This window comes from Melanostigma gelatinosum (genome assembly GCF_949748355.1).
Source record: "Melanostigma gelatinosum genome assembly, chromosome: 10".
In the NCBI taxonomy this organism is placed as follows: Eukaryota; Metazoa; Chordata; class Actinopteri; order Perciformes; family Zoarcidae; genus Melanostigma; species Melanostigma gelatinosum.
The window spans coordinates 27,448,250-27,461,756 of NC_136643.1; the positions used below are offsets into that span (position 1 = coordinate 27,448,250).

Consider the following 13,507-nt stretch of genomic DNA (forward strand, 5'->3'; position numbering starts at 1 on the left):
TTACGAAAGATTATAAAATAATAAAATAGATGTAACTTTGTGACTCTGTTTACGTCAGCAGAGAAGGCTTTGAAGGCCCTGACAGCCCACCGCTGATATACATGTGTGTGTGTCTGTGTCTATGTGTGATGCTGGAGTTGTGTGTGTGTGATGCTGGAGTTGTCTGAGGACCAATCACATCTCTCCATAGCCGACAGGAAGTCTCTCCTGAAGCGGTAAATTTACGTTTCTGTTCTTTGTTGATAATCCGTTTTCTTCTAAAAAGCCTGAAACTAAACAACTGAAACATTTCTCCCTGAAATGAGTCAAAGATATTAAACCACACGACTCCCTCAGTCACTAAATATCATAGTTATTATACTTTATATACCATACATCAGGGGTCACCAACCGTTTTTAGACTGAGAGCTACTTCAAGGCTACCGAGCAGTACGAAGTGCGACTGATTTGATTCAAACTTCCTGAATAACAAAGTTGCACAGATCACCTTAATAATAATAATAATAATAATAATGTGAAGAGACTGTTTGATCACATGTCAGTTAATTATTCCTCACAATAATTATTCAGAATGATTTCCACAACAATGATGGTATAGCTACACATACACATTTAAACATGCAACTTTTATTTCTGTTAATCTGTTTCAACATGTGAAAGTCAGAGGTGTCACATCTGACATGTTTGCATCATCACGTGATCAAAGCCGGGTACTGTTGCACACAGAGCCTGCTGGTGAATGATGCAGTGGTGATGTGGACATGTAGTGAAGTCTGGGTCACCTTTGCATTGCGCAATGAAGCCTGCATGCCGGCCCGTCATGGCGGGAGCCCGTCTGTTATCACCGACACCAGCTCTTCCAACGGAACCTTTTTCTCCACCAAGAAACGAGTAAAACGTCTCGTCTGTAGCCGAGCGGGGATCCAACCCTCCGAGGCGCGCGAGCGTCTTCGGGCGCCCGCGTTCAGACCTCTAGTCTGGGCCTTTTCGCTCGGATTGCGTTGCCTCGACCCCCGCCACCCCTGAGTTGTTGCCCCGCGGCCTGTTCGAGGATTTACGGACCTGACGACGGGTGCGCTGAGTTTCGTGTATGTGTAAAAATGTATTTGACAATAAAATCCTAACTTCCTGTCTGCCTCCGGGTACCTGACTCTCTTATGACAAGAAATAGTACTTTTAAAATCGACACTAATGCGAGCAGTTTTTGATTAAAAAGAACAGCAACAGCTAGACGTGCTATTTTTAGAACATGCCTTGCGGGCGACAGGGTGCCGCGGGCAGCGTGTTGGCTACCTCTGATCTACATGAACTCCTCTCAGTGAAAGAACTCTTGTTTTATTGTGATGAGTCATCATTTGATGGACTTTAGTTTTGTGCGAATAAAACTAATAAAAATAACTATTCTTAAATAAAATTGTCTAAATATTTACAGATGTATCAGCTACCATTGGGTGCACTGCTCAGGAAGCTCTAAAAAACACGAATACAACATCACATCTTTCTTACTTATACCCAACTTCCCCAGCATACGACATACATAAAGAACCCTTCCACTCTGAATATATTTACCTGAACCAGCCATCCCCCAAACACGCTGTCCCCTCCGCAACGGACGCCTCCCGGACACTGCGCTGCCTCGCGCTGCGTCTCCGCTGGACTCGCCGCCCACAGAGAGCAGACTCAGCACACCGGAGAACGCCAAAGCCCCGATCAGCCAGCAGGGCATCTTTGTAGCTCATCAGGCCCGTGCACCCCATTACCGGTCCGGCGGACCCAACAGTTTCACCCCGTCACTTCCACTTGGTTACATTATGAATATTCTTTACATGATATATTATATACAACATATAACATTAACAAAACAGCATCAAAGAGTTCATCTTCAGTGTCACATGACCCAGTGAGGGTGATGATGTCATCTACAGGTCACATGTTCCACCTGACTGTGTATGACACACACACACACACACACACACACACACACACACACACACACACACACACACACACACACACACACACACACACACACACACACACACACACACACACACACACACACACACACACACACACACACACACACACACACACACACACACACACACCTGGGTCAACTGACAAAATGCTAGCTTAGCTTTAAAGTTCAGTTAGCTTCAGTATAGACTGCACAGGTCGGCAATGACATCAGCTGAGCTGACGACCTGATGACGTCATAAAGCTCCAGACCATCACGAGACTCATAAAGAGTTCATACTGTCTGTTCGGTGTGTGTGTGTGTGTTAACATGTGATACCTGCATGTTGTTGCTTCTACACATTACATGCTGCTTCCGGTGGGTCAGAGGTGGGGGGGGTCTAGATGAACCTTCTGAGCGTGCTCAGTAGCGTTGCTGCTGTCTCTGGATCAGCGCTCTGGGGAACACGCTGCAGTGACGGTGATTAAAGCGCTCCATCCTCTGGCCTGAGGTCAGATGTTAACAGTGGTTAGTTCCTCTGTAGCTGCAGGAGATGAATCACTGACCCGAGGCCACAAACATAAACACTCAGACTGGACCAGGACCAGTCTTTCTGCTGCTCGTAGTTATTACCTCTGAATGATGCAATCAGTATTTACTGTTGTCAGAAAGTCTGCTTTGGTTTTATTGATACTTTATTTGATGAAAGACAAAAGACATGTATCAGATTGTAGGTTTTGCTGATGAAGAATATTCTCAGTGTGTGATGAAGCAGATCCACTTCAGTCTGGTCTGAGTTGAGACCCTGACCTGGTCCTGGCAGCTCAGGTGGAGCAGCAGACAGAAACCACCGTCCGGCCTCCGCTCAGTCCCCCCACACACATAAAACACAGTCGTCCTCCAGAGGACGTTTATGGGTCCAGACTCTGAGTCAGACCTGAACCTGAACCACCAGAGCTCATGGAGGCAGGGCGGTGTGTTCAGGGACACTCGGCTGACAGGAGAGTCTCAAACCGCTCCTTCAGTGACGTCCAGGAGAAGGAGGAGGTGTCCACCTGCAGAACATATTAGCTCCACTTTAATATCTTTATGTTTCAACATGTTGGGGGACATTACATACACAGGATGCTAGCTACACTTAGCTTCTAGTGCTAACTGGACCTGGAGGGTCACAAGTTGTGACGCGGTGGATGTCATGTGAAGTTAGTTAATATGTTGTGACTTTATGATCTTAAAATATGTCCACGGTAAAGGTTCCCATCAGCCTCCTCTGTACTAAATAGCAAATGTTAGCAAAGCACGATGATTGTGCATTACATTAGCTGCTCGCTAGCTACATTGTTAGCCGCGGTGGCTGCTCGACCAGACCTGGGCATTGTGCGGCCCGCGGGAGGTCCTTGGGAAATTACGAATAAAACGTAAATAAATGTACAGAATAGAGCTGCATTGCTTTTATTTTGAAGGCAAATTTCTTTTTTCTCAATTTACGTACGTTAGTACGTTAGTGACCGTGCAGCAGCAGCGTCACTGCAGTGTGTCGGCACTGATCTTACGGGAGATGTGAGTGAGCAGTTACCCGTAAAATGTCAGCCTGTTCAAAAAAGAAAGACTGACAGAGTGTAGAGTTTTTAACAAAACATGGACTTTAAAATATTTCTTCACTGAAGTCAAAGGTAAAGCCGTGCGCTTAGTTTGTGGAGAACAAGTCGCATCGTTGAAGGATTACAATTTGAATCACTACGAGAAGAAAGACGCAGAGCGGACAGGACGGCTGAGGCTTTGCTAGTTAAGCTGCGAAAGCAACAAGGATTTCTACCGAGCGTCACACATGCAGGGATGCAGCCGCCAAGACCGGCTTTGTGATGTCACACAACATCCAGTCAGCCATTCTCTGATGGGGAGTTCATCAAAGAGTGTTTGGTGGACTCTGTTGCACTACTAGGCCCCGAGAGAAAGGAGGCATTGGAGAATGTGCAGCTCTCAGGCGCACTGTAACGAGGAGGATCGAGGACATCGAGGGGAATCTGGAGCTTCAGCTGCAAAGAAGAGCAGACCATTTCAAACTTTTCTGCTTGGCTCTGCACGAGAGCTGCGATGTCCGCAACACAGCAAATTACTCATCTTTGTACGTGGGAAAAGGAAAGACTTGGAGAAACGCGAGAAGATGTTGCTTCTCTTTGGATCGACCTACATCTGTGAACAAACATTCTCCAGATCCAGATCCTCTCACTGACATCAGCTGTCCTTCACATGTCAGCTCACACACACAGCCTGACTTCAGTCACTCGTTCAACAACAAAGACTCGATCTCTCCACTGACCTGAACAACAGAAAATTTGGTCATTTGTATCGTAATAAAAAGTACTAATTTTGCAAAAACATGATCCCCGTCAGTGTTCTACTATTATATATGGATTATTCCTGCTCCAGATGTTTACGGTGGAGCTCATTTTATCTCTTTTATACTCTGTTGTTCAGTTTGGGTCGTTAGGAAAGGTTTGAAAAGTTATAATGTGCAAAGTAACGAGTAACTAAAGCGTACAAAGTACAATATTTCCCTCTGAGATGTAGTGGAGTAGAAGTACAAAGTTAAATAAAATATAAATACTCAAGTACCTTGAATTTGTACATAAGTACAGTACTTAAGCAAATCTACTAGTTACAAGAATAATATAGAGCAGGATTGAGTTCAGTCTGTTGGTCCGTCCCTCCACAACAGTCCCTGTTTCTCATGCAGCCCCTTGGGAAAAATAATTGGACGAGAGACGCTAACTATGAGCTAACTGGATTGAGAAGCTAACTCTGAGCTAACTGGACGGAGAATGCTAACTCTGAGCTCACTGGACGGACAAGCTAACTGAGCTAACTGTTTCCCTGGCTCTAGCAGTACCCTGATTCATCATGGTAAACGTAGTGTTCCAGTTGTAAAAAGTGGGTTACCTTGACTATGTGTCTGCGGGCGACGTCGGGCCTCCTGCAGAGCGTCTGCAGACGTTTACACAGCTGCTCAGGTGTGGAATACAGGTACTCTGCTGCATTAGAGAGCAGAGAAGAAGAAACGGTCACACAGTCACTGAATTAGGGTTCACTGTAATGCTGCGTTCACACCAAATGCGGCGCGAATTTGCGGCGCGAGTAGATTACATACAAAGTCTCTGCACAGACGCGATGGCGCCAAACGCGTGAGTTAAAATTTTTCAACCTCTGCAAAATATTCGCGTGACGCCCCGGCGCGCTAGCCTATCAGCGTTGAGTTGCTCCCCCTGTCATCACTGACTTCCTGCCGTTGTTGAATCAGGAAATAAATCCTGTAGCCGTCTGTGTTCACCCAGAGCTCTACGATACCTCATATCAACAGAGACCGGACCAAACTATGTGTATACAGCATATGGTACAAACAATGAACAGACGCTGCCGTATTTACGTCTAGATGACGTTAGTCTGAGTGTTGGTGGAGCTGCTACAATGTTAGCATAGCCTAGCACCGACCCATCCGCTCCATTGAGAAGACAAGTCACCTACAAATCGGCATCAATTTGCGCCGCGTTTGGTGTGAACACGGCATAACATCACAGGGTTTATTACCTGGGAATATCTCTGGATACACTAAGGCCTTCGGACACAGAGGATAACAGCCGCAGTGAACGGCTTCCAGCCTGTAAAACATCACAATATCAAAAGTATCAGTACGTAGAAATCATTATTAATTCAGACCAACAGTGAAGAGTAACACCACAGATCATCTGTGGGACGATATCTCTTCTTCTGGACCCTGATGACCTCAGACGCTCGTTATTTAAATATTCTGAGGATCGTTGATGAATAATTAAGGACTTTTCCGTCTTTGTGTTGGAAACATTCATATTTAAAACAGATCTGACTGAAACTGTTCATCAGAAACAAAGTTCTGTTCTGGTCTGAGGGTCCAGGTCCTGGATATCTGTGATCTTGTCTGAGGGTCCAGGTCCTAGGTCTGTGTGATCTGGATTATTGAGGTCAGTCCGCTCTGTGATGCGAGTAAATGTTAATCTCAGATATAATTATCATGACTGGAGGGCTCCATGATGATGATGTTAATCAGATTAAACACAACTCAGAGATAACGAGGAGGAACAATTCTGTTCTACTGCTTCTACTCTGATGGAACAGACGGGAGGCCGGCTGGGCTTTTATTTTGTGGACCTGAGCAGTTTGACCTTCATAACATTAGATTCCCAATGAACTGAAGGGTTAATATGCTACAATGCTAATATTCAGCATGTTTTCAGATAGCGTGTTCATATTAAAAACATTAGCATGTTAGCCTGTTACTATGCTAACATTCCCTCCTGGTTCCCTCCTGGTTTACAGACTGAGAGGGGGGGGGGGGGGACCCTTCTGGTTCTGGATCAAACATCACTTCCTCCTCAGGGACAACATGTCCTCTCATCGCTAAAATAATTAACTCCTGACTTCATTATCACAGTGTGAGATCTCTCATTATAAAACTCTTTATTCTAATGAAGCACCTGAAACCTCAGACTGCTGCTAGCATAGCATGCTAGGTAACATGTGCTCCTTCTATTCCTCCACCCTTCTTCTGTCAGACTGCTGCTAGAATAGCATGCAAGCTAACATGTGCTCCTTCTATTCCTCCACCCTTCTTCTGTCAGACTGCTGCTAGAATAGCATGCTAGCTAACATGTGCTCCTCCACCCTTCCTCTGTCAGACTGCTGCTAGAATAGCATGCTAGCTAACATGTGCTCCTCCAGCCTTCCTCTGTCAGACTGCGGCTAGAATAGCATGCTAGCTAACATGTGCTCCTCCACCCTTCCTCTGTCAGACTGCTGCTAGAATAGCATGCTAGCTAACATGTGCTCCTTATGTTCCTCCAGCCTTCCTCTGTCAGACTGCTGCTAGAATAGCATGCTAGCTAACATGTGCTCCTTATGTTCCTCCAGCCTTCCTCTGTCAGACTGCTGCTAGAATAGCATGCTAGCTAACATGTGCTCCTTATGTTCCTCCAGCCTTCCTCTGTCAGACTGCTGCTAGAATAGCATGCTAGCTAACATGTGCTCCTTATGTTCCTCCAGCCTTCCTCTGTCAGACTGCTGCTAGAATAGCATGCTAGCTAACATGTGCTCCTTATGTTCCTCCAGCCTTCTTCTGTTAGACTGCGGCTAGAATAGCATGCTAGCTAACATGTGCTCCTTATGTTCCTCCACCCTTCTTCTGTCAGACTGCTGCTAGAATAGCATGCTAGCTAACATGTGCTCCTTATATTCCTCCACCCTTCTTCTGTCAGACTGCTGCTAGAATAGCATGCTAGCTAACATGTGCTCCTTCTATTCCTCCACCCTTCTTCTGTCAGACTGCTGCTAGAATAGCATGCTAGCTAACATGTGCTCCTCCACCCTTCCTCTGTCAGACTGCTGCTAGAATAGCATGCTAGCTAACATGTGCTCCTTATGTTCCTCCAGCCTTCCTCTGTTAGACTGCGGCTAGAATAGCATGCTAGCTAACATGTGCTCCTTATGTTCCTCCACCCTTCCTATGTCAGACTGCTGCTAGCATGTGTACGTCTCTCTCACACACACACACACACACACACACACACACACACACACACACACACACACACACACACACACACACACACACACACACACACACACACACACACACACACACACACACACACACACACACACACACAACTGGCATTTAAACAACCTAGCCTTACAATGCTGACATGCTAACATCCACATCATTTGAACCACTTCAACTTGTTTTCGTATTTCATTTGTCTTTTCTTTTACAATTTAAAGCATTTGTTGTTATTTCTATTATAAATAATTAGTTGTTGAAGTATTCTATTTATTTCTACTGTATAACATTTGTAGAAGTATTCGATGTATTTCTACTAGAAGTACCCCAGGATCTAACAGTAGAAATACATAGAATACTTCTAGTTGAAATGTCTCACTATGGTGTCTGTAGCTGAAAGTATGAGGAAGAAGAAGGCTTTGAAGATTGTCTCCATGGAGATCTCATTCAAAAGTAAATTGCAAAAAGCTTAATAATTCAAAGAATTTAAAGATTACAAATATGAAAATTCATATCACCCCTCTCCTGAAAGAGCTGAACATTTTGATATTCGAACGGTTTAACGCCGAAAAGAACCGGCCGGCCAACCAGCCAGCGAGCGGTGAACAGCGGTTTGTGTTGCATGTCTTCCGTTCCGTCACTTCCTGTTTCCTTCACCTACATTCCCCTGGGTCCTAAGTCCCTCCAGGTCCAGCTTCATATTCTTTAATGTAACGTTACTGGAGCGACAGAGCCTCTCCCATATACACACGTATAAATATACATACGTATACACATACATTTACACACGTATACACATATACATACGTATACACATACATACACACGTATACACATACATACACACGTATACACATACACACGTATACACATACATACACACGTATACATATACATACGTATACACATACATATACACACGTATAAATATACATATGTTTACATATACACACGTATACATATACATACGTATACACATACATATACACACGTATAAATATACATACGTTTACATATACATACGTTTACATATACACACGTATACACATACACACGTACACACATACATATACACACATACACACATACGTATACACGCGTACACACATACGTATACACGCGTACACACATACGTATACACGCGTACACACATACGTATACACGCGTACACACAGGTATACATATACACAGGTATACATATATACACAGGTATACATATACACACGTATACATATACACACGTATACATAGATATACACATACATATGTCTACGTATACACATACACATGTGTCCAATGTCGAGTAGAGTAACTTGCAGCATTGCTCCTAGGATGCTTCCAGGTGGATGCGAGCAGATTACACCTCTGAGCATGCGGCTCTCTTTGACTACAACCAATGAAGCTACCAAAACCGGAAGTGACAATCCGGAAGTGATCATGACGTGAACGGAAAAACAACATTACAATACTATCTTTTCGTCTTGCAATGAGAATAAACAAATTATCTATACAAAGTAGAAAAATGTGTTTCTACTAGTATTTGTAGAAGTATTCTATGTATTTCTACTAGTATTTGTAGAAGTATTCTATGTATTTCTACTAGTATTTGTAAGTATTCTATGTGTTTCTACTGGTATTTGTAGAAGTATTCTATGTATTTCTACTAGTATTTGTAGAAGTATTCTATGTATTTCTACTAGTATTTGTAGAAGTATTCTATGTATTTCTACTAGTATTTGTAGACATATTCTATGTATTTCTACTAGTATTTGTAGACATATTCTATGTATTTCTACTAGTATTTGTAGAAGTATTCTATGTATTTCTACTAGTATTTGTAGAAGTATTCTATGTATTTCTACTGGTATTTGTAGAAGTATTCTATGTATTTCTACTTGTAGTTGTAAGTATTCTATGTATTTCTACTAGTATTTGTAGAAGTATTCTATGTATTTCTACTAGTATTTGTAGAAGTATTCTATGTATTTCTACTAGTATTTGTAGACATATTCTATGTATTTCTACTAGTATTTGTAGAAGTATTCTATGTGTTTCTACTAGTATTTGTAGAAGTATTCTATGTATTTCTACTGGTATTTTTAGAAGTATTCTATGTATTTCTACTTGTAGTTGTAAGTATTCTATGTATTTCTACTAGTATTTGTAGAAGTATTCTATGTGTTTCTACTGGTATTTGTAGAAGTATTCTATGTGTTTCTACTGGTATTTGTAGAAGTATTCTATGTGTTTCTACTAGTATTTGTAGAAGTATTCTATGTATTTCTACTTGTATTTGTAGAAATATTCTATGTATTTCTACTGGTATTTGTAGAAGTATTCTATGTATTTCTACTGGTATTTGTAAGTATTCTATGTGTTTCTACTGGTATTTGTAGAAGTATTCTATGTGTTTCTACTGGTATTTGTAGAAGTATTCTATGTGTTTCTACTAGTATTTGTAGAAGTATTCTATGTATTTCTACTTGTATTTGTAGAAGTATTCTATGTATTTCTACTGGTATTTGTAAGTATTCTATGTGTTTCTACTGGTATTTGTAGAAGTATTCTATGTATTTCTACTGGTATTTGTAGAAGTATTCTATGTATTTCTACTGGTATTTGTAAGTATTCTATGTGTTTCTACTAGTATTTGTAGAAGTATTCTATGTATTTCTACTGGTATTTGTAGAAGTATTCTATGTATTTCTACTGGTATTTGTAAGTATTCTATGTGTTTCTACTGGTATTTGTAGAAGTATTCTATGTGTTTCTACTGGTATTTCTTGAGGTATTCTATGTATTTCTACTGGTATTTGTTGAGGTATTCTCTGTATTTCTACTGGTATTTGTAGAAGTATTCTATGTGTTTCTACTGGTATTTGTAGAAGTATTCTATGTGTTTCTACTAGTATTTGTAGAAGTATTCTATGTGTTTCTACTGGTATTTGTAGAAGTATTCTATGTTTCTACTAGTATTTGTAGAAGTATTATCTGTGTTTCTACTAGTATTTGTAGAAGTATTCTATGTGTTTCCACTAGTATTTGTAGAAGTATTCTATGTGTTTCCACTAGTATTTGTAGAAGTATTATCTGTGTTTCTACTAGTATTTGTAGAAGTATTCTATGTGTTTCTACTAATATTTGTTGAATTATTCTATGTGTTTCTACTAGTATTTGTAGAAGTATTATCTGTGTTTCTACTCGTATTTGTAGAAGTATTCTATGTGTTTCTACTAGTATTTGTAGAAGTATTCTATGTGTTTCTACTAGTATTTGTAGAAGTATTCTATGTGTTTCTACTGGTATTTGTAGAAGTATTCTATGTGTTTCTACTAGTATTTGTAGAAGTATTATATGTGTTTCTACTGGTATTTGTAGAAGTATTCTATGTGTTTCTACTGGTATTTGTAGAAGTATTCTATGTGTTTCTACTAGTATTTGTAGAAGTATTCTATGTGTTTCTACTGGTATTTGTAGAAGTATTCTATGTGTTTCTACTAGTATTTGTAGAAGTATTCTATGTGTTTCTACTAGTATTTGTAGAAGTATTATATGTGTTTCTACTAGTATTTGTAGAAGTATTCTATGTATTTCTACTGGTATTTGTAAGTATTCTATGTGTTTCTACTGGTATTTGTAGAAGTATTCTATGTATTTCTACTGGTATTTGTAGAAGTATTCTATGTATTTCTACTGGTATTTGTAAGTATTCTATGTGTTTCTACTAGTATTTGTAGAAGTATTCTATGTATTTCTACTGGTATTTGTAGAAGTATTCTATGTATTTCTACTGGTATTTGTAAGTATTCTATGTGTTTCTACTGGTATTTGTAGAAGTATTCTATGTGTTTCTACTGGTATTTCTTGAGGTATTCTATGTATTTCTACTGGTATTTGTTGAGGTATTCTCTGTATTTCTACTGGTATTTGTAGAAGTATTTTATGTGTTTCTACTGGTATTTGTAGAAGTATTCTATGTGTTTCTACTAGTATTTGTAGAAGTATTCTATGTGTTTCTACTAGTATTTGTAGAAGTATTATCTGTGTTTCTACTAGTATTTGTAGAAGTATTCTATGTGTTTCTACTGGTATTTGTAGAAGTATTCTATGTTTCTACTAGTATTTGTAGAAGTATTATCTGTGTTTCTACTAGTATTTGTAGAAGTATTCTATGTGTTTCCACTAGTATTTGTAGAAGTATTCTATGTGTTTCCACTAGTATTTGTAGAAGTATTATCTGTGTTTCTACTAGTATTTGTAGAAGTATTCTATGTGTTTCTACTAATATTTGTTGAATTATTCTATGTGTTTCTACTAGTATTTGTAGAAGTATTATCTGTGTTTCTACTCGTATTTGTAGAAGTATTCTATGTGTTTCTACTAGTATTTGTAGAAGTATTCTATGTGTTTCTACTAGTATTTGTAGAAGTATTCTATGTGTTTCTACTGGTATTTGTAGAAGTATTCTATGTGTTTCTACTAGTATTTGTAGAAGTATTATATGTGTTTCTACTGGTATTTGTAGAAGTATTCTATGTGTTTCTACTGGTATTTGTAGAAGTATTCTATGTGTTTCTACTAGTATTTGTAGAAGTATTCTATGTGTTTCTACTGGTATTTGTAGAAGTATTCTATGTGTTTCTACTAGTATTTGTAGAAGTATTCTATGTGTTTCTACTAGTATTTGTAGAAGTATTATATGTGTTTCTACTAGTATTTGTAGAAGTATTCTATGTGTTTCTACTAGTATTTGTAGAAGTATTCTATGTGTTTCTACTGGTATTTGTTGAGGTATTCTATGTATTTCTACTGGTATTTGTAGAAGTATTATCTGTGTTTCTACTAGTATTTGTAGAAGTATTATCTGTGTTTCTACTAGTATTTGTAGAAGTATTCTATGTGTTTCTACTAGTATTTGTAGAAGTATTCCTTCAGACTGAATTCATGATAAATATTGAAGCACAAACATGAATCAGGAGCAGATGACAGATCAGCGCTGCAGGCCGACACTCACAGATGTTTGATTGGCCGAGCTTCAGAGAGCGGAGTGTCTGATTGGCCGATCGGCCTGCAGCTGCTGCAGAGTTCAGGTGACTGAAGTGTGACTGAAGTCTGGTTCACAGAGTCCACACCTGCAGGTCTCTACAGGTCTCTGCAGATCCACAGAGACCTTGATGTGAAGAGACTGCTGGTTCAATAAAGTTTATTCAAGCTGTCGCTGAGGTGAGAACACTGAGCTGTAAATAAAGTATATTATGTATTACAGGTAGATTAATATATTAATAGTATTACGAGTGCTGGGCAAGTTAACTCGTTATTATCGCGTTGACGCCTTCATTCATGAACGCGACAATTATTTTACAGTGCGGTAACGCATTTTTTAATTTTTTTGAAAGTGCGTTGCTCACTGGCAGCGGTGGAGGAACGGAGACTACTGGACATCGCTGGTCACATGTTAGTGCACCTATATGCTGACATTCACCGTAAACACATTCAAACGGTGCAGATCGGGAGCGAGCGAAGGACTTTGAAAGTTAATGGAAACTTTAACGTGAGACAACATCCGGTTTATTCAGACGAACATCCGGTTTTCAGAATAAGATGCCAACAAAGTATGAATTATATTCACATTAAGTATGAAACATGCTGCATCTCGTGAGTTAAAGGGAAAATACAGCTAGATTGTGGGTTAAGTGTCTTTATTCTTTGATGGCTGGGTCACCTTCATCACCTCTGCGTTACAGCATCATAGTGATGAAGAGTAGAGCAGCGTCATGGTGATGCAGCGTAGAGCTGCATCATAGTGATGAAGAGTAGAGCAGCGTCATGGTGATGAAGAGTAGAGCTGCATCATAGTGATGAAGAGTAGAGCAGCATCATAGTGATGAAGAGTAGAGCTGCATCATAGTGATGAAGAGTAGAGCAGCGTCATGGTGATGAAGAGTAGAGCTGCATCATAGTGA

At 40.1% G+C, this 13,507-nt stretch overlaps 1 protein-coding gene across 2 annotated transcripts in view; it reads right to left on the minus strand.

Annotated features, from left to right (window-relative positions):
- Window positions 1–2,663: 2,663 nt before the first annotated feature.
- gtdc1 (glycosyltransferase-like domain containing 1) overlaps window positions 2,664–13,507 on the minus strand; it is a 50,471-nt gene continuing 39,627 nt past the window's right edge. For both annotated transcript variants that reach the window (XM_079276809.1, XM_079276808.1), the window contains 3 exons: window positions 5,543–5,613; window positions 4,898–4,989; window positions 2,664–3,012 (listed from right to left, as the gene is read on the minus strand). In XM_079276809.1, the coding sequence (XP_079132935.1) occupies window positions 2,938–3,012; window positions 4,898–4,989; window positions 5,543–5,613 (238 nt within the window). In that variant the 3' untranslated portion in view covers window positions 2,664–2,937. The remainder of the gene's footprint in view (window positions 3,013–4,897; window positions 4,990–5,542; window positions 5,614–13,507) is intronic.